This window comes from Octodon degus, unplaced genomic scaffold (genome assembly GCF_000260255.1).
Source record: "Octodon degus isolate 3935 unplaced genomic scaffold, OctDeg1.0 scaffold00025, whole genome shotgun sequence".
NCBI classification, from domain to species: domain Eukaryota; kingdom Metazoa; phylum Chordata; class Mammalia; order Rodentia; family Octodontidae; genus Octodon; species Octodon degus.
In genome coordinates this window covers 3,390,287-3,411,092 of record NW_004524601.1, presented here as the reverse complement: position 1 = coordinate 3,411,092, position 20,806 = coordinate 3,390,287, and the positions used below count along the sequence as shown (strand labels likewise).

At 50.4% G+C, this 20,806-nt stretch overlaps 1 protein-coding gene and 1 pseudogene across 2 annotated transcripts in view; one reads left to right on the top strand and one right to left on the bottom strand.

The window, feature by feature from the left end:
• Positions 1-11,923: 11,923 nt before the first annotated feature.
• Positions 11,924-20,806, bottom strand: part of Sf3b1 (splicing factor 3b subunit 1) — a 47,550-nt gene continuing 38,667 nt past the window's right edge. For both annotated transcript variants that reach the window (XM_004628607.3, XM_023712389.1), the window contains 7 exons: positions 20,337-20,519; positions 20,096-20,207; positions 18,429-18,549; positions 17,905-18,036; positions 16,666-16,938; positions 12,607-12,823; positions 11,924-12,410 (listed from right to left, as the gene is read on the bottom strand). In XM_004628607.3, coding sequence (XP_004628664.1) covers positions 12,252-12,410; positions 12,607-12,823; positions 16,666-16,938; positions 17,905-18,036; positions 18,429-18,549; positions 20,096-20,207; positions 20,337-20,519 — 1,197 coding nt within the window. In that variant the 3' untranslated portion in view covers positions 11,924-12,251. The remainder of the gene's footprint in view (positions 12,411-12,606; positions 12,824-16,665; positions 16,939-17,904; positions 18,037-18,428; positions 18,550-20,095; positions 20,208-20,336; positions 20,520-20,806) is intronic.
• Positions 12,848-13,820, top strand: LOC101575657 (annotated as a pseudogene).

The window sequence follows — 20,806 nt, the reverse complement described above, 5'->3', positions numbered from 1 at the left end:
AGAACCAACTGGGAATCACACAGCTGAAACAAAGAATCAATGGCTTCTGAAATAAAGAAACAGCTGCAGAAAGGTATAGAGGAACTCAGATTGGAAATAAAAAAAGAAATCTCTGAATTAATAACATCTGCAGTAAAGAATCAAATACAGAATAGGATTTCCAGTCTTAGTTTTTTAAGTAGTCTCCACACTGATTTCCATAATGGTAGCACCAGTCTACATTCTCAACAAGAGTGGAGAAGTGTTCCTTTTTTCCCACATTCTCTACGACATTTGTTGTTGATTGATTTCTTTACGATAGCCATTCTTCTGGGGTGAGATGGTATTTTTTAATTTAATTTTATTTTATAGTTTTATTTTTTAATTTCAATTTTTATTAGTCTGTGATTGCCCGCACCGCGGGGAGTCATGCATGGGCATCTCCCAGCTTGCCTCTTTGTTCTCCCCACCCCACTTCTCCTCCTCCTCCTCCTCCTCCTCTTGGTTCCCTTCCTTTCGGCAAGAGACCCATCTCCCTGCTTCCTATTATCTACTTTTTATTTTGCTATCTATTTGTTTATACTTTGGATTTCTCATATAGGAGACGCTAAGCACTATTTAAACACATCTACATACTTTTTAAAATCAGGGACACTGTGACGTGTGTCAAATGTCTTTCATAGTTTTACCAAATGATATCACATTTATTAGGTGACTTGTTTTTTCTCCTTTAGCTCATGACAACATTCACCACTGGTGTAGAGTGACAGAGCCGAGTAGACTCATTTTCTGTGCCCATTCGGCCTTTTTATTTTTTTGTGCTGGGAATCGAACTCAGGACCTTGCACTTGCCAGGCAGGTACTTGTGTCACTGAGCTATATCCCCAACCCACAATCTGGGTTTTATTGTTGTTGTTTAGATTATTTGTTTTTTTGAGATAGGGTCTCACTATGCAGTTCAGTCTGTCCTTGAACTCACTGCATAGTCCAGACTGGTCTCAAACTTATGTTGATCCTCCTGCCTCAGCCTTCCAAGTGCTAGGATTACAGGGGTGTGCCACCATGCCCGGCTAATTTTTGTTGTTGTTGTTGTTGTTGTTCTATTTTTGAGACAAGGTGTCACTATGCAGTTCAGGCTGGACTTGCACTCACTTTGTAGCCCAGGATGGTCTCCAACTTGCAACAAGCCTCCTGTCTTAGCCTCCCGAGTGATAGGACTGTAGGCACGCACCATCACACCCAGCCTGCCCAGCCTTTGAGGTCTGCAGAGCTGCCTCCCTCTCCCTCTGACTGATGTAACCCTTGAGGAATCGGAGGTCATTTGTCCCTTGACACAGAAGCATTCCCAACACAGACTGCAGAGGCAGCTTCCCCGCGTCCTCACCCCCAAAGTCCTGGCAGCCTGACTCCCCCAGGAGCTCTTGCTGCTGTCACTGTGCATCCCAGGGCCCCAGCTGCACGCGGCCACCCAAGGACACCATCCCCACACGGCTTGCTCCCTGCAGGCCTCCGGGACCTGCGTGCCTGCTGACCAGCAGCTGGGGGGTGCCTCGGGGCACTTTTCTCCAGGTGACTCAGAGCTGCTTCCTTCCCTGCGTGAGCTGACTGTGCCGCACTGCTCCCTGTCATCAGCCAGTCAGCACGTGGCTGACCCTGGGGCTGAGCGCAGGGACACGGGACAGGGACGCAGGAAGAGGACCCGGTGCAGCAGAAACTGCACTGCTCCTCCAGAGCAGAGGCACTCAGATATTTGCTAAGTGAGTGGTGCAAGAAGCACAGCCACACTTGGTGTGAGGGCGTGTGATTTTCACTGTGTGCTTACAAATGAAACCCCAGTGAGAGACAGCCCGAGAAAGACCGGCATGCTCTAGCCGGTCCTCTTCTGGGGTATGTGCAGGCAGAGCTCGCTCGCTGTGGCTTCCATCCAGGACCGCGTGTGGGCGTGTCCCGCATACCTGCAGCGCGGGACTCAGCTCCAGGCACCCAGGAGGAAGCCACACAGCCTCCTGCCTCTCGGACCCAGGCCACACAGCCTCTGCGCGGCCAGGCCTTTCCAAGTGGCAGGTTTGGGGACAGGAGATTGTGGGGTAATGGCCCTTAAGCAGGGCACCCAGGGATAGGCCCTCAGATGGTGATATATGAGCGGAAACCTGATGCCACCGTCCCCCAGAGGCTTCCTGCTCCTCAACTTGTGGAAGGCAGTAGGGCAGGGAGGAGGTGGACTGCGGGTAGGGCGGGTGGGGCGTGGGCGTGGCCTAGGAGGTCCCTCCTCCCCCCTCCACTTCCCGTTCTCCAAAGCTAGAGCAGCCCTCCGCTGCCAGGTCCTGCCCTGCCTTCCCGCCTTGGAGCCTGCAGGCCGCATGCCAGAGTCAGCCTGCCTCCTTTTAGTTCCGGGGCCGGGTACCTTGTCCCAGTGGTGAGAAAGTGACAGACACCTGTAAAGGGCCAGGCGGGCGCACAGATAGCTGGGACAGGCAGCACCCGGGGCCAGAGAAAGGTAGAAGAGCAGCAGGTTTATGGGAGAGACGCGGAGGAAGGCAAGGGGAGGGACCGGAATGTAAGGACTGCACGACCCGGCCTTTGGGGCCCAGAGAGCCGCCGTCAGGACCTCATGAGACCACCGCATGGCCCCCTTCTCACTGTGAAGGTCACCTTGACTGAGCAGAGAACGGGCCACACACGCTGCCAGCCACTGGGCTTCGTTGTCTGTTCCTGAGCCCTTTCGGGGTCTCCTTTACAACTCCGGTGAGGAACTGTTTTTAAACCCTCAGTCCCGGAGAGGTGGCAGGGGGTGGCCGAGTGACTGATTGGAGAGGGGGCGCTCCGGGGCAGTTGACTCCGAGGTCACTGTAAAGTCCGCCCATCCGTGAGATGTGAAATGCTGAGGCTGGAAATTAGTTCCAGCTGTTCCCGAAGACGCGGGCACCGGGGGCTCCCGCCCCCCCGCTTCCGCGTGCCAAGGCCGCGGGGCGGACAGCTGCGGAGAGGCTCTCCCGTGCTTCTTTCAGGAATGGAGACGCCAGCTTATTGCAAAGAAAACTGCGCGGAGCCTGTGGCTCCCGGACAAAAGGGCCGCAGCGCGAGAGTGAGGGGTGCAAGGCTCTGAGCTCCAAATGTGTGCATGCAGCTGCCAGTGGCAGTGGCACTTGCAAGCAGGAGTCTTCAGGCTTCTCTCGCATTTTCTCTGGCTTGATGATTCTGATAGAAATCAGGGAAGATGCTGCCCCCAGGGGTGGCTCCCAGGCTGAGCAGGGAGCCCTGGAAGAAGGCTGCACCTAAGATGTGGCCAGGGTCCCTCGGATGGTGGCCCCAGCCCAGCCCCAGGAGACTGTCCTTGGAGAGGAGCAGTCGTCCCCATTTTGACTGAGCCAGACGCTGTTTCCATGTGTACAGAGCTGGCTAGGACTTTTCCTTGTCCCTTCAGTGGGCTTCAAGCAATGCGTATGGGTCTCGCCAAGGTGCTGGTAGTTTTTGAAGCTGACGGGTGTGTTTCCCCAGAAACCCCATCTGCTGCTCCCTGTGAACCCGCGAGAGATGGTGTGAGGAGCCAGCCAGTGCTCCACGCCGTTGGCTGGGATTGAACTTCAAGATAGAGGGTATGACTTCTGGAGCTTGCAAGATTACACATGACAGCTGAAGCACTGACCCCAAGGTAATAGATACTACCTCAGATGGTGCTGTGCAGACCCTTCTCTCTGCAGACCCTGCTCCCTGCATGTCACAGAGGTGAACACAGGCCTCCCACCTCGCCCAGCTTGCGCACTCACTACTTCCTGCCTCACTACTTCCTGCTGCCTCACAGTCACTCATCCTCAGGCCACTCCCTTCTGCACAAATGAACAAAACCCGGCTTCAGTCCTGGGCCAAGGCCTTGGCTCCAGATCCGCCATTGTGACTTCACACCACGCTGAATGTATCATTGGGTCTTTATGCAGTGAGTTGCACTGGAAGTGGTAGATTGAAGTTAACTCATTACAATTCCAGTAACTTTTCCCTGGGATTAAAATATAAACTTCCTGAGCTGAGAGGAGGATGGGAAGAGCTCTCTACAGCCCCTCCCCTAGGCCCCAGGTCCTGTCCCATCCTCCTTGGTGAAGCAGCCAGTGGTGGGGAAGGTTCATGCACAGCCAGCTTAGGGCCCTGGCTCCACCCCAGCCAAAGGGAGAGACAGAGACAGAGACACAGACAGAGGGGGACAGAGGGAGACAGACAGAGGGAGACAGACAGAAACAAAGACAGAGACCCTAGGAAGGATCCCTGGGTTAGCTGAACCCAGGGGAAGGTGCAGACAGCTCGGAGTGTGGCCGTATTGTGTCCCCTCTGGGTCCTAGCGCAGTCCACACTTGCTGCCCCAGGCTGGGGTGGAGGTGGAGGTGGAGGTGGAGGTGGAGGTGGAGGTGGAGGTGGAGGTGCCTCCTCCGGCTCCTTTTACCTTCTTTCCTTCCTCTGTTTTTCCCTTTCTGGCATCTGTAAACCATTTTACTTTCTAACCACGGCTCCCAGTATTTTCCGGCTCATGTTTCTGCCTCTTCCTACCCCCGGCACAGAAACAAGAAATAAAACCAAGAAGACTGGCTGGAATTTATTTTTTCCCTCTGCAGCAAATAGTAAATTCAATCTTTTGACGTGAGGAGATGAGCACGGCGCCTTCTTGTGGCAGCACCGCTGGCCCCAGACAGAGAGGGCCCTAGGGCTGGCAGCCGCCGCCCAGTGTGGCCTCAACAGGACACAAAGCCTTCTGGGTCCAAGTTACCCCTCTGTGGGGAGAGGCTGCTGCCCTGGAGAACCTTGGAGGTCATGCCAGTTGTCTGGGACTGAACCTCTAGATAGAGGGTATGACTTCCTGGGGCTTGAAGTTCCTGAGATTCAGGAACTGCCTCGAGGTGGGTGGGGTGGGCACAGCCAGATCTCAGCTACCCAGGAAGCTGAGGCAGGAGGATCCCTAGAGCTCAGGAGTTAAAAAACAACCTGAGCAACTTAGACCCTGGTGTGAAAGAAAGAGAGGGGAGGGGTGTGAGAGAAGGATGGAGGAAAAGAGAGGGGCACAAGAGAAAAACTGCCTCAAAATTTAAAGTGTACAACTGCTGAGCACTTGAAGGGGAAACCCACCCCCAGGCCTTCCCTGCGTGGCAGTGAGGGGTCGGCTCTTAAGTGCGGCTCAGGAGGGCTCTTTGCTCATCTGTTGGTCAGGGAAGCTGCTCTTTACTAAGTCTTTTGGCAAAGCCGCCGGGCCTGGTATGTATTCTCAATCTGGAGTGCGCCTCCCAGCACCAGACCGGCGGGACGTGAGGGCTGGAGGGACCCAGCTATCACTGTCCCACCCTCTCTTGTACATGTCCCTGGTCTTTCTGACTCAGGCAAGTACTGAAGCCGAGGTGGGGACCACAGCTCCAATTATGAGTCCTCAGCCAGCAGCAGCCAGCCTCCATGGTGCCCTCACCCACATGGCAACAGATACCAGCGAAGGTGCCATCAGGCTGCGGAAGGGGAGGAGGAGAAGGGCTCGGCTCCCCTCAGAGGCCCAGGGACACTGCAGACCTCTGCAGGAGCACATGGTGACAGAAGCAGGATGCCAGCGAGGCCATCGTCACCACATTGCCCAGGGCACAGAGCCACAACCACCTTCTCGCCTGGTGCCTACCCCACCTTGTCCCTTACAGGAGCCATTGCAGTTAACCCAGTGAGAGTCCACGCGGACCCCAGCACCTGGGGACCAAGCCCTCAGCCCTGAACCCTGAGGCCGCCTGGCACCCTGGAGGGCCGCACCAATGGCCTTGGTGTCACGGATGAGACAGGGCCAAGCTCAGTGGCCCCTGGACCTGGGTAGCCTGGCCTGGGTCTGGACGCCTCCCAGGAACCCCACGATAGTACCCAGATGAACAGCGATCCTACGGGCTGCAGCATGGGCCTGCTGGGAACTCAGTTTCCCTGTGACTCAGTAGACCCACTTGAGAAAGGGGCACGCCACTATCTACTTTCAGGTAGTGAAATGAAACAACGCCTGACCCCGTAACAGGTGTCCCAAAATGTCGCATGCCCTTCAAAGCCGACACACACACATGCACACCTATGGTGTCTCAGCTCTCGCTGCTATGAACACTTTAACCTCCAGGAGAGGCCCCTTTGTCCCCACTGTCCTCTACTACCCCAGGGCCGGGACCCCAAATGGCCTCTGCGTACAGTGTGGCACTTTGATCCCAGTGGCATGAGGCCCCGGAGCCACACTTCTCAGGATCCTGCAGGTGGGCATCTCCTCTCCAAGCAGCCAGGCCATGTGGCCCTAAGGCCCCAGCAGTCCCTCTTCACTGGGGACTCCTGTCCCTTGGGAGCTGCTGTCCCTAAACCCAGATCAGCCACGGCTATTACCCGGCAGGACACAGGACAGTTAGCTCCACATGAGAGCTCTGACTTGCAGCCAGCCAGGTTTCAATTAGCCTTGTAAACTGATAACTTTATCTTCTGACCTTTCTTATCTGTATTGGTCTACATCTGCAGCCACAGGACATGGACATTGGTCACCCGATGTCACTCTTGTTCCCCGCCCTGCCTCGGGCTCTGGCTCCCTCTGCCAAGGATCTGTGCCTGCACCCAGGAGGGCCCTGGGCCCCCAACTCTGTGCTCCTGGCTGCAAAAGCCTGTGGGCTGCAGGCCACTCCTCTGTTCACTGGAGCAGCCAGCCTGGGAATCCCCTACCTGTGCCACCCACACAGCCATGGGTGGCAGGATCTGCTCATCCCCCAGGGATGCAGAGCCTGCCCTGAAATCCTGTGGGCCAGCACACACCTGGGGGCTGGATTGTGGCCTGGAGCCTCCCCAGGGGCGGGGATGGCAAGGTGTGGTGACTTGCCCACAGTGACCCTGGTGGCACTTTAGTGCCACATTTTTGTGCCCTAGCACCCAACTTACAAATCACCATCAAAAAATAAGTGCCTGCCTGTTGTAAGACTTTATAACCAGGCTGGGAATATAGCTCACTGGCATAAGTGCCTGCCTGGCAAGCACAAGGTCCCAAGCTGGATCCCTGGAATCAAGAAAGAAAGAAAAGAAAAAAGAAGAAGAAAAAAAAAAAAAAAAAAAACAGACATAATAAAATGAGAGAAATGGGTTGTTGTTTTTTTTTTTTTTTAATTTTTTGTTTTTCTTGTTGTTTTTGCAATACCAGAGATTAAACTCATGACCTTAGGCTGGCCAGGGAGGCGCTTATTCAACTTAGCTATCTTCCCGGCCCTGAGAAATGGTGTTTTTGTTGTTACTTTTTGTGTTTTTATTAGTCTACGTTTGCAGTGCATAACAGTCATGCGCATCATGGGGCATTTATTGCTCCATGTACTAATACGTCTTAACCCACCTGGGTTTTAATTTTATTCTGAGACAGGATTGTACTGCGCTGTCCATACTGGGCTCACACTCGTGATCCTCCTGTCTCAGCCTCCAGAGTATTTTCGTTTTTTTCTTTTTCTTTTCTTTTTTGTTTGTTTAGACAGGGTCTTACTATGCAGCTCAGGCTGGCCTAGAGCTCACTTTGGAGTCCAGCCTGGCCTCAAACTCCCAACAATCCTCCTGCCTCAGGCCCCAAGTGCTGAGATTACAGATATGCACCACTGTGTCTGACTCTGATAGTTTTTTCCTAATGTTTTTTAAAAAAAACAAAAACACCAAATTATTTGTGATGCCTTCAAAGAATATTAAGTGAACAAAAGCCACCCTAGTAGAAGGCTTCACGCAAAGGTCTGTCCAGAGTCAAGGCCTGGCTGCACGCTGAAGGGCTGGTCTCCGGGGTTTCCCTGGACTCTGCTGCCCCCTGCCAGACGATGCAAACACCGCAGCAAGCGGAAGCACGAAACCAGAAGAGCAGTTCCTAGGATTTGCTCAGGGAAGCGATGAGCTAGGTCTTCAAGCACCTCCTGAATTAGGGCCAAAAGGTAATTTGCTTACAGGACGGGGCCCAAGAGAAGAGGCAGAGGGCCGGGGAGGAGGGCAAGGGAAGGGAATGAGAAGAGAATTGAGATGTGTTCTATTCACAGATTCCCCACAAGGGACGTGACCATTTTCAGCACTGCAGACATGGCATAATTTTATTTTATATTTTATTATTTTACTTGCTTAAAAACAGGCCAGCTTGGACTGAGGAGATAGCTCAGCGGCATAAGCGCCTGCCTGGCCAACACAAGGTCCTCCTTGCTTTGCGCTGGGAGTTCCCGCACAGCTCCCAGCAGGGATGAATGTGCGCAGTCTTTCCAGGGGTAGCTCCCACCCCGATGGGGTGGAGAGCAGGAGGACAGGAGCAGCGCTCACAGGCAGCACCTTAGAAGGGGCCACAGAGGCTCAGGACAGCAGGGAGCCTGGCAGACACGGGACAGGGAGGCAGGCTTGGGCCACGAGAGGAGCCCAGCACCCACTGCCCGGCCCCTCTGGCCTGGGACACTCAGAGCACTTTTGTCGAGGCCAGAAACACCCCCAGGTGACCACAGGAGCACCACAAGGACACCAGTCACCGTCCCAGGCCTGAGAGCTCCGCCACAGGGAGCACTGCTCACCAAGTGCCGCCAAGCTGTTCCCACAGGTGTGGGACACAGCCAAAGGCAATGTAGCCTGCCCACCAGGACGTGCCGTGCGCGCCCCGAGAGCTAATTACTGCCACTGTCCCCTGGCCTCTTAGCCCAGCGAAGGCCCCGTCCTCCGCGAGCTGCATGCTCTCCTCAGGAGTAAGCAGCCTCTCGGCAGTCACACACTGCATAGCAAGTGGTTTTCCTTCTTGTTCCACTCTTGGGGCCGCACTCTGTGCTCAGAGCTCCACACCCCAAGGTCTGGTGATTCAGCAGTGTGGAGGGCTCTTGTAAGAAATAACACCCCTCAATGAAGAGCCACTTCTCAGGTTAGAACAGGGTCCCAGCCAATCTCAGGACAGTGGCCCAGCAGCCAAAGTCGTGGTCCCTTGGGGCACCTGGGAGCCCTGTGACGGGACACAGCAGTCCTCGACCCTTGTTCCACACAACTCTGCTGTTTCTTCGTCATGACCACTGGGAATGGAGTGGATCCCAGGCCAGGGCTTCCAACGTAGTGTAAGTACAGATCCCAGGGATGACTGGAAAACAGCTTCTAGCTGGGCATGGTGGTACTGGCTGTAATCTCAGCACTCTTGACAAGCTAAGGAGGAAGGTCCCAAGTTTGAGACCAGCCCTGGCAACTTAGTAAAACTGTGACATTTTTAAACAGAAGTTTAGAAAGGGCTAGGAAGTAGCTCCACACAGATGCTAGATCCATCTCAGCAGGGTCTCCGGCCTCCAGGTCCCATGGTAGGAGGCTGTGACTGGGTGCTTGGCCCTGGGCTGCTCTTCCTCAGTGCCAAGTGACCCTTGCCTAGGTGCCTGGACATGGGACCTAAACTGTCAGAGCTCGAACAGTTACCTTCTTCACGTGTTGCTTGTCCCTTGAATTCTCAGCAGGGCAGGATTTCTCAATGCCGTCTCCTGAGCCCCGCTGATCCCAGCCTCCTCCCATCATCCCCAGCTTCTCCCAGCACGCCCAACCCTGACCCCATGCTCAGCTCACTGCTGAGGGCACCTGTGCTCTGCAGGCCTTGGCCTCCAGCTTTTCTCAGTATCTGGGCTTTGTCCTTTTTCCCTAGCACACCACATCCCAGGTAACTCCAGCCAAGCCAAGGGGCTCCCTCCTCAAACCCCTCCCCTCTGCCCAAGCATATGGCTTCAGCTCCAGCACCAGACCTAAGAAAAGTCCTCCTTCCAAAAGTAACATTAGGCCACAAAAGAAGTTCCCTTAAGTTGTCTGAATCTACAAAATCCACAATGTCACACACTGCACTGACCTCACTTCCTTGAGCCCAGAGGTCCTGCCCAGCAAAACCTGCTTTGGTCTCAACCCCGCTCTGGTGAATGCCAGGGCAGCTCTGCGACCCCCTCCCCCACCCCACCCCCCACTCACCCCACACACAACCTGTCCAGGATGTGCAGAGCTGAGCTGACTGGGTACAGTGTTCGGCACCTGCTCGGTCTCTGGGTGCTGGGCACAGCTGGGCGAGGGCAGGTGGGACCCCGTTCACCCAGCCTGCAGGACTCTGAGCCCACACCTGACGCAGCACCCCTGGGGTGCTTCCCATCACCTCTGACATCGGTCACAGCAGCTGCCAGCCCAAGAGCCAAACTGAACCTGAACACCTACAGGGATTTTCTCTGGTGTTTTCTTTTACCAAGAAAAACACTCTCAGGTTTTTTTTAACATGAAGTCCCCTTGTTTGGCAAACCCAAAGAACTGCTGCTAAAATGGCACAAGAGGAGGAGTGTGGTGTGGTAACAGAGGCGACTGAGATGAAGAGTGGTCCACTGGGACTTGACAATCAGTTTATTCATCTGGGGTACCTGGTGCTCACAGGGCACCATACAACAAGTTTAAAAAATACAATACGAAAAGGAGTGAACAGCCAAAGAGATCAATTCCATTAGAGGGCAACAGCCCACAGAAAACCAACCAAAGCCCACGGAAAATCCCACCTCCTACCCCCAGAACATTCATTTCTTCCTGCTTGTTTGGCTTTTAAGAAACATCAGAAACAAAGTGCAAGAGAAAAGGTCTGAAGCTAGAACGTCACATAGCACCTTCCACACTGGCACAAAATGCTTCCCCGCTCGCGAGGCGTCCGCCAGCTAGCCCCAGCTCTGAGCTGCGGCCCACGTTCGGGCCACGCCTTTCAGGCCTCTGCTCTCCCCAACTGTGCGCATCAGCACTAAGCCATTCAGGCAGTGTCCCTCCTGTTCCCAATACAAGGTCACTTTCTGAAACTAGCCAGGGCCCAGCCAAATCCGTCAACTGAAAATGTCATGAACATTTTCCAAGGATGGTGTTGAAAGACACGCTTTGGCTTTGGAATCTAACTGAACTCAGTTCTCATGATTAATACGACAGTCACTTAAAATCCACCACAGAAAATAGCAAGATTTAACACTGTACTGGGAGCTAACTGCTAGCAAGGTGGTTTTTGGCCTTTGTGTCCGATTTTACTATGCAATGATGTGTGTTAGGAAAGTATGTTCACAAGACAAAAATAAGGCATTGCAGACCTGCCCGGGAACTGTTAATGTCCATCAATCCTGTAAACCCAATAAAAGCCACTGCCCCGGGAGCTTCCGGTGCAGGGCCCGGCCACGCTCCAGTTTTGCCCACAGTGGCAGAGCCACCACATGGAGTTCCTTCCCTTTAGCTCACTAGTGTAAGGACACAACACGGAATCGCCATGGGTGGCCAAAGGTCTGAAACCAAGAAACTTGGAGCCATAAAATGAAATGAAGAAAAACTGAGATCTGCCAAAAGCCATGAAGCAGCCCCTTCCTGCTCGGCTCCTCTGGAATAAAGGGCGCTCTAGCGTAGCTGCACACCGGCTTAGGAGGACAGCAGCCCAGATGGCCAACTGTCCCCACACTCACCCACGCTCTGGGGAGAAGAAGCATCTCCCCTCGTCACCCACGTCTCAGCAGTGACTGGACACAACAGGTCCTTCTAAATGCACAGCCAAGTGGAGGCTTAATGAAGACACAGAACGTGCCCAAGACCGTCTCCCTCAGGAGGAAGCCGCTCCAAGGCAGCTCTCCTGCTTCCTCAGCAGCCGGGTGAGGCTCTGGCCGCAGCTACGGCCGCGCCCTCTGAGCACCTGGAGAAGCACTTTGGAGATGAGGGGAAGGTGCTATGTGAGCGCACACCACGCACCCAGACATCCGCCGAGGAGGCTCGCGGGCACGGCACGCTCCAAAGCCACGCCGCCTGCTCCACAACAATGCAATTTTTTACAAAAACGCCATCACTGTATATAGCTCATATTCTAACTACTATTAACCAGGTGACAAAAAATGAAATTAAGCCACTTTTTCTACACAAACCAACACTTTATCAAAGTTCCGCATTTTACAAGTCATGTTCAAAAAACACACACAAATTAGCATTTTGTACACAAATGTTTATTTCTCTTTTAAACATTCCCTTTAAATACAAGGAATGAATTCTAAATCTTCATAAAGATGAATTAAAAATGAAATCCCTCCAGTATCGTGTGTGTAATCACTGTGTTCTTGGTCACTACTGGCATTTACGGTTTAACATCAAAAACAAAGACAGGTTATTTAAAAATCATGCTACTGGATTTCTAGCTCTTCCTCTAGGACCAGCTCTATACTGACCTGCAATGGTTTAAAATTTTTTATCACCAAATTGAAGCAAGTTTAAGGGTGAAACAGCTGTGCACTGAACACAAAATCAACAGAACATTATAAGATGTAGTCAAGTTCATAACGAATATAGGTGTTCTTGTCATCGTTATAGATCCGTGGGTAATGCGCTATGAGCGCATCCTGGGAGCCGATGTAGATGGAGTTGTAAATCTTCCAGTACACATCTCGGACTTTCCGGGCCGGATGAAACAGACCCTAGAGTAATTACAAGTAACAGGATTTCAATGTTCAAGAATATACATAACCGTAAGACAATTAACAGACAATACAATATTTCCCTTTAAACCAAGAGAAAGAAGACCAATGGGAAAGAAAATCCAGCCCGCCACACCCAGCCCTCCCACAGGAAGTAGGCCTGGAGGTCACCACACGGGGTCTCCCAGCCACCCACCTGGAGGCAGTACTGCAGCATTCTGCACGGTCCGATGGCGACCCGGAGCCCCTCCAGCGCACCCATGACCGCCTGGATCACATGGGGCGACGTCTCAAACACATTGGGCCACACATAGTTCAAGAGGTGATTCAGGGAATCCTCACAGCCAAAGCCATATACACCAAGTGACATGTGCTGCACCACCGCGCTGGCCGTCTGTCTGTGCACAAGGTCCCTGCAAGAGAACAGCAGTCTGTTCTGACATAGCTGATGCCATCAGGAACCACGGTGCCCACTCAGGCACAGCCCAGGGGAGCCCTGCTACACCCCACAGCTGATCCATCATCCTTCAGGTGATGACTGAATCCACGCAAAAACTTCCGCTTGGGTGACTAAAGCCTGACGCTCAAAATAAGCTGTTTTCTAAATAACTTTCAAGGAGAGGAATGACCTTGTGCATTCTTGGATTAATTTGGTACCAAAAGCCAACTACGGTGGTGCCCCCTATAACTCCAGCATTTGGCACACTGAAGCAGCACTGTGAGTTCAAGGTCAGCCTGGGCTACGTAGTGAGTTTGGAATCAGCCTGAACTGTACAGTGAGATCTCATCTCAAAAAAACAAAGGAGGGCTTTCACTTCTACCAAGACCCTCACGTGGCCGCACCACGCTCCCAGGAGAAAATACTTATCACAACCACAGCTCTGAAGACTGCGCTCACAATGCAAGACCAGGCACCAGTGGTGGTTGTGACTCAACCTAGATTTGTCCGCGCGCCCCAGAACTCCAACTGGCAGATGGGCATGTATGAGCGCTTCAGCGACTGTGGAGTGTGTCTCTGCGGCATGCTTGGCTTCCCGTGCCTTGGGTGCCAGGTTGCGGCCCGCCTGAGCGAGCGCTGCCTGTGCGGGACAAGTGCGGCGATGAGGACGCTCTACCAGACCCGATACGGCATCCGGGCTCTACTTGTGATGACTACAGGGCAACCTTGCTCTGTCCCATTTGCACACTTCGCCAAATCAAGAGGGACATCAACCGGAGGAGAGCCATGAATGCATTCTAGGGACACAGTGAAGAGCTACAACTGAAGCAACTGAAGATCTGTCTACCCTTTGTAGCTGAAATTTAGCTGATATTTTTGAGGATGATAATGGCATAAAAAAAAAAAATCAGATTTTTGATTTTCCAAAATGAATGTTGTCTCTTAGTTTCTCTTTCAGTGTCAAAATTCCTGGCGTGGGCTGGTGAGATGGCTCAGTGGTCTAAAGCACCTACTTAGAACAAGCTTAGCTAAAGCACAGGGATCACGGTTCAATCCCCCAGCACCACATACCAGCCAGCCCCGCCCCCTGGTGGGCTGAGCTGGCCACACACACACACACACACACACACACACACACAGAAAAATTTAATAAAAAAAAAAAAAGATTCCTGGCTTATACATAAAGAATATCTTTTTTTTTTGAGACAAGGTCTTGCTATGCAGTGTAGGCTGGCCACAAATTTATGGCATCCTCCTGCCCTAGCCCTTAGCCTCCCTAGTACTTACATTACATTTAAAATACATGCCAAATAAAATATTTTACTAACCAAAAAAAATAGGAGGAAAAAAAGCAAGCTACTAAAGGGCACTGTATGACTCTTACAGATGAATGTTAACAATACCTTACTTTAGATGCTATACACCTGCAACTGTTCATAGTAACTCAGATACCAGCATATAATAATGAAAAATTAATCTCTAATGTAAAACATCATTTCATTCAAAAACTCAACTTGGAGAGTAAATCAATGGACTTTTTTCAAACCCAGACATAAAAAACCTGTAATGCTTGTGTCCATCTGATAGTTATCCACCCCACTATTCTGAGATGAGCATGGGACACAGCTCGTAGTGGGCAAAACAATGAGTCAGCACACTTTACCCTGGACACAACATCCCAAGGGGATAAGTGAAAAATCTATCTCTTTAGCACCCACACACACCTACCCTGCACTGGGACTGCCACCAGCCACATCCTCATCACACACACTGCAGTATGATGGCTCATCTACTCAGCACAGTGGAGCAGCACTTTGCACTAAGTTTTCCAACGGAAGTACTGTACCTTGTTTTATAACTCTGGCAGCCTTTCAGTACAGCAAATATTACTGTTAACCACGGGTGCCATATAGATGTGATTTGAGACAGACCACCACAGGAACCCAGCACAAACCAAGCCCTGGCCCTCAACCTGTTTCTTAGGGCTGACAGATGCCAATAGGTAACAGAAAAACAGTCTGACCTTAATGCATTATGCCTCGTTTACCGCTTGCCACTCTAGCTCCCTCTGCTCTGCTCCGCTGCCTGCTAACCACTCAGGGTAGCAACAGTCTCATCACCTTCGAGACCCAGACCACCCAGGTGAGGCAGCTGCAACCACCTTGTGCCTGTGGTCCCTCGGGCCCTGGCAGAGTCTCACCAAAGTTGAGGCTGCCCCAGCAGAGGCAGTCAGCTGCTGGTGGTCACAGGAGCAATGAGGACATCTAGAGGGCCATCTTGTAAATCCAGAACAAAGGTGACAAGCACCATGCCCCAGCCCGCCAGTCAGACCTCCAACAGAGCCATGCCCCTACTGCTCCTTGGTCTGCAGCCTGCCCTAAGCCTGCCCAATCAACTTACCCGTGCCCACCAGCACACCCTGAAATACACTGTTCCATAGCCCAAATCCAGTCTCAGAGTCGTACACACAGAAACCTGCCCAGGATGTCTGGACAGTGCCCATTTCCTCCTCAGAGAAACCTGCTCAACAACTTGCAGGGCAGCACTGGGGCATCCCACTCTGCTCCCCAAGGGTGCAGCCAGGCTGCCTGGCCACCCCACCTACACCGTGCTCTTCTTATCTTCCAGCTCCAGTAAGGTGTCTGTCCACACAGTGAAGGCACAGGGATCCTGTGCCAGGGATCCAGGAGCCCACACACTGACAACCATGGTTGGCTGACCTCTCTACGAGCACAAGAGGAGAAACAGCAAGCTTTGCTCTACTGGCAACCCACTACACAGTCCAAGAGAGTCACAGCCCGCTGGGATCATGCAGCCCCGGCATGCACAACAGCTCGCAGGAGGCAGATACTCCTCTGGCTCCCTACCTGCTGGTCCTGCATCTCAGGACAGCAAGGTGCACCCAGTGCTCTTGGCTCTTTGTCCAATAAAGGTAAGAGCCCTGGCTCTTCCTTCAAAATTATCTGTGTCTTTGTCCTCCATCAGGGACAAACTCACAGGCTAGTTCTCACAATGTGCTGCTGGTGGCGGCTGAGGCAGTCACCATCGGAGCCACCAGAGTCTGTGCCAAGCAGGGTGGTTCTGGTAAGTTACATTCAGCAGTGCACAATGTAAAGGGAAAGTGGATTAGTTTGCAATAAAAACCAAAAAAATTTCATGCTCATTGCTGCCTCTAGTTACATCTGACTAATTTAAAAGTGCACCAGTGACTGCTTTCCAAGCAATTCTGAAACACTGTTGTGCTGCTATGAACAAGGATTAAAACTGAAAGAGGAAAATTTGGAAGAGAAAATGTGAGGAGCCACTATGACATACAGTCATGTTTACAGCTCTGTAAAGATCCAGAATCTCTTTTCTGTTGGGGATGAGGGACAGGCCTCAAACTCACTGGTCCTCCTGCCTCAGCCTCCCGAGTGCTGGGATTACAGGGGAACATCACACCTGAGAAGTACCTCTTCTAACAACACTGCAGCAAACAGGTCATCTGATAATCACTTTAATAAGGTCTAAACTGGAAGAAGAGGGCTAGAGAAATAGCTCAGCAGTCTAAGCGCCTGCCTGGGAAGCACAAGGACCCAAGTTCGAAGCCTGGTACTGCATTCCAGGCGCACCATGCTGGTCACTGAAACCAGGCATGATAGTGCACACCTGTAATCCCAGCGCTGGGGAGGCTGAGACAGGAGAATCACTACAAATCTGAATGGTGTAGTGAAATCCTGTACCAAATAAATAAATAAATGATTAAAACAACGTTTAAATTAAAAAACTGACAAAAGTAGAATTATTACTTCCTTACATTTAGCGCAAAGCACTCACCTATCCATTAAAGCATCTTCAAGTAGTGGTGTCACCGCGTAGATATAGTCCTTGCCCATTTCACCAATATACTCAAACAAGAAGGACAGTGACTTCAGCACGCCATTCTGAACATTCAGCTCAGGGACTCTGTACTCGTTCATCAAGGCAGGCAGCACCGTGAAGGGCGAGCACGTCTCAGCGACAATTGCAATGGCCACCGTCGTGCACACTCGGTTCTGCCTTTCCTGAACCTTGAGGTTGTTTAGGAGTGTGGCCAACACATCGTGAGGGCTAGAAAGAAGGAAGCGCCAGCCAACTGTTACAAGTCAAAATTCCTTCAGAGGAAAATTATGCACTGGAATCAAATAGGTAATCGCTAGGAACTTAGTAATTTTGTGGGGGGAAAATGCAGTATTTTCAAGCCAGTAGGACTGTAGTTTGGGTTTTAAAACAAAAAGTGGCTTAATTTTCAAATGCCATCTTCCATGTATAAACATTCTGGGATGTAAAGGTATGAAGTACACAGTTAGGGTGGTTCTCTGTGGGGTCAGGATGGACACAAGCTGAGCCAGCTCACGGGGCTGGAGTAGCCAGAGCTCTGGCCTCCGCACTCAACACAGGCAGGGCCAGTGCCTCTCTCCTTCCCCCCCCCCACCGTTCTGACGGGGGGGGGGTGCTGCAGACATCTTCATCCCAAGGCCACTGAAATGGACTGCCACGCCCAAAGAGCAGGGCGGAGAGCGTATGTGTCCCGTGGGTAGGGCGCTCTGAGTACCCTGACTGCCATACATTCCTTAGTCCCTAAGCCACAAGTACATACAGTGCCTCCCTTCCCACATCACCACACTCCTCGCTGGGCTCCCATGGAGAAGCAACTAAGTAGAGATGGCCTCACCACGCTGTAGCTCATTTACATTTATGGACTAATCATAAAGCCACTTTCACGCTGATATGAGATGCAAGCCATGCTGCGATATTACGAAGCTACCTTACTATTTTAAGCAATATCTGAAAAGGACCAAAAATTTGAAATTGTTTTGATAATGGGACCGTTATGAAAATATTTAAAGTTAACTAGCAGAAATCTTACCGCCTTCTAATTCATCTTTTTTATCTTTAAAATGTGGAAGGTTGACAGTTAAATGGACACATTATCAACATTAATCATACTATGCCTCAAGAGATTTCTACACAGAAGTATTTCCCAGTACCACAGTGAAGTCTACCACAACATAATAAAAAAATGGAAACACTCACCCAATGGCCTTTGCAATATAGCCAAATGTGTTGACTGTGGCTCTACGAATAGCTTTTTTGTGAGCTTTTAGGAGCTCTAAAAGTTCAAAGCAAATCCTCATCCATTCTCTTGCAGACACATATTCAGCTCCCCTGAGAAAAAATAAAAACACTTCTGTGGTGTTATAGTTCCCATGTGGCACTGGGGACCAAAGCCAGGGCCTCATACACACACTCTACTGTATGGTTCAGGAGCATCCTTACCCAGTCCCACAAGTTTTAAAAAGCCTATCTGCAAATTTAACTCAAAAAATGTCACTACTGACTCGTGCTACACATTAACTGTAAGTTACTACTCCTCTTCAAAAGAGCTGATTTAGTCAGAACTATACTGGCACTTCCCGCTGCTGAGTTCAGAATAACTAATGCGTGGACGCTGCACACCCTCAACAGATGTATGAACACTCACAACATGCACAAATTGTGCTCACTCCAGAGTGGCGACGTGAGAACATTTTCTAAAATTGGCCGGGCCATCTGCCTACCTGTCAGCAATTCGCCCCACAAGGTCGATGCAGTTCTCTTGCACCTTCTCATGCCTGTTCTTCAAGATGGGAGTGAGGCGGGGAAGCAGGTCCTTAATCGGAGGGGTCATCTTGTGCATACCTATTAAGAGAAGCCAGCGTCAGTCTTACTGGACCACAATCTGCTATGGCTCATTCTACCTTTTACTTCATAATGTTAAGACGTATGACTAGGCACAGAGACAAACTCACAGCTGCCTACAGAAAGAGAAAGCCCCAAACTCTGACCAGTCTCAGAACTATTTTTAATATTTTATTAAGAACTTCTGATTATGCACAGAAATGAAAGAAATCAGTGAAGTGATTTAAAGAACGATGGATACTCAATAACAAAAAAGGTTTTCTTTGGTTCTGAAATGTATTTATTATACGCTGACATACTGAAGTATGGGGACAGCTTATATTCTGGCCATACACAATATAAGCCAGAGATAGACATGTAAATTAAAGCAAAATTTTCCAGAAAGGGCCCCCTTACCCTTTAACTGCCAAAACATACAGAGCTCCAGTCTCCCTGCAATGCAGGGCATACTTGGATGTGATTTACACCTACGAAGAGAGAAGAAAGGAGGCAGCTGGCAGGGGCTCCTGCTCTGACTGGAGGTGCTTGCTCTGCGCTCTCGAGGGCTGGTCCCACATCTCCCTACAAACAGCTGGCTCACAACTCCGTGCAAGCAGCGCCCCACGAATGGCCAAATATCTAATTTTACAAATTGCTATTATCCTACAGACAGGGTAGGGGCTGAATTAGGAATCATATGTAAATATAGTCAGATATCCATCCATAAATCCTCTTTACTAAAATGAAAAAAAGTGGCTGCCAGTTATCTTGACTTCTGTTTTGTTTTTTTTTTTTTTTTGTGGCAGAACCGGGGATTGAACTCAGATCCTTGCATTTGCCAGTCAAGCGCTTATCCTACTGAGCCATCTCCCTGGCCCCATTGACTTCTTGCTAGTTATGTTCAATTAGTTCGATTAACCATAAGAAATCATGTTTACTCTGCATATCATAATCTGCATTTTCATACTTGTTTAAAAAATGAAAAGCTTTGTTCTCTAAACCCAAAATTACTTGTATTATTACTCTGAGTTAAAACAACCAAATGGACAGCTTTAAAGATCCAAATACAGAAAGATTAAGTAATGACTTTATCAAACCACTTTTCTTCCAATTATGTTCCTTGAACTGACAGTAATCAAAAAATTTGTCCTCACAACATACTAATCCAAGGTTGAATAATCTGTGATTTCATTCTACAACTAAATAAAGCCCCACTCCCACCACACCTCCAGAATACAACAGAATAGTTTCAGCAGGTTCACTTGTCCTACAAGCCCCCTTCCTCTTTCATGGCCTCAGAGGTCAGAGTAGTGACCATGCCCTCACCCCTCACAGCTCCCAAACTTACCCCTTTTCTATTAAAGTAAAAGGCTTAAGAATGTATGACTTTTGTGACTCATTCTGACTTAATATAAGCTTGAAGGGTATTTTCAAAAAGTAATAAAAGTCACCCAACTCCTAAATATGATTCTGCATTTTACTTTCAAAACTGTTAATAGTAGTTAAAACAACAAGAACAACAACAACACCAACAAGAAAACTCTTACGTGACCAGCAAACTCCATACCTATCACATTTACAATGGCCTTCAGGGCTCCAAGAATGCTGCCCAACACTTCGGGGTATTCTTCACCCAGGTATTCATACAGCACAACACCCAAGTGCCCCATCAACTTTTCCTATAGCCAAAGAGAAATGATAAACGTCATTATTCAGGTCTACGGCCACACCACCCTGAACTCACCCAATCTCATCACTATTCACTTCAGGCTGCTCATAGAGGAAACAGGAGCATGGAGGGAGTTTACCTCTTGACACGTCTTCATGACCACGGCAGTTCTAGAGATCAAATCCGCTGCCTGCTGTCTCACTTTTGCTGATTTGTTGTTTAAGCGCCACAGAACAGTACCACAGATCTGAGGCAGGTAGGGTTTGACTCGCTTCCCAAGAGCATTGACCACTGTGCCAAAGCCATTCAACATGACTGAGTCCTACAAAAGAAAAGTTGTACTAAACAAAAGATCAAAAATCAGAACTTGGGGCTGGTGAGATGGCTCAGTGGTCTAAAGCACCTACTTAGAACAAGCTTAGCAAAGCACAGGGACCACGGTTCAATCCCCCAGCACCACACGCCTGCCATCCCCACCCCCTGGTGGGCTGAGCTGGCCACACATACACACAAACACACAAACAAATAAATAAATAACCCAGAACTTAAAGAGACTGAGCAGTATGACTTTCTTCAAACGACCCATTTAAAAAAAAAAAAAAAAAAAAA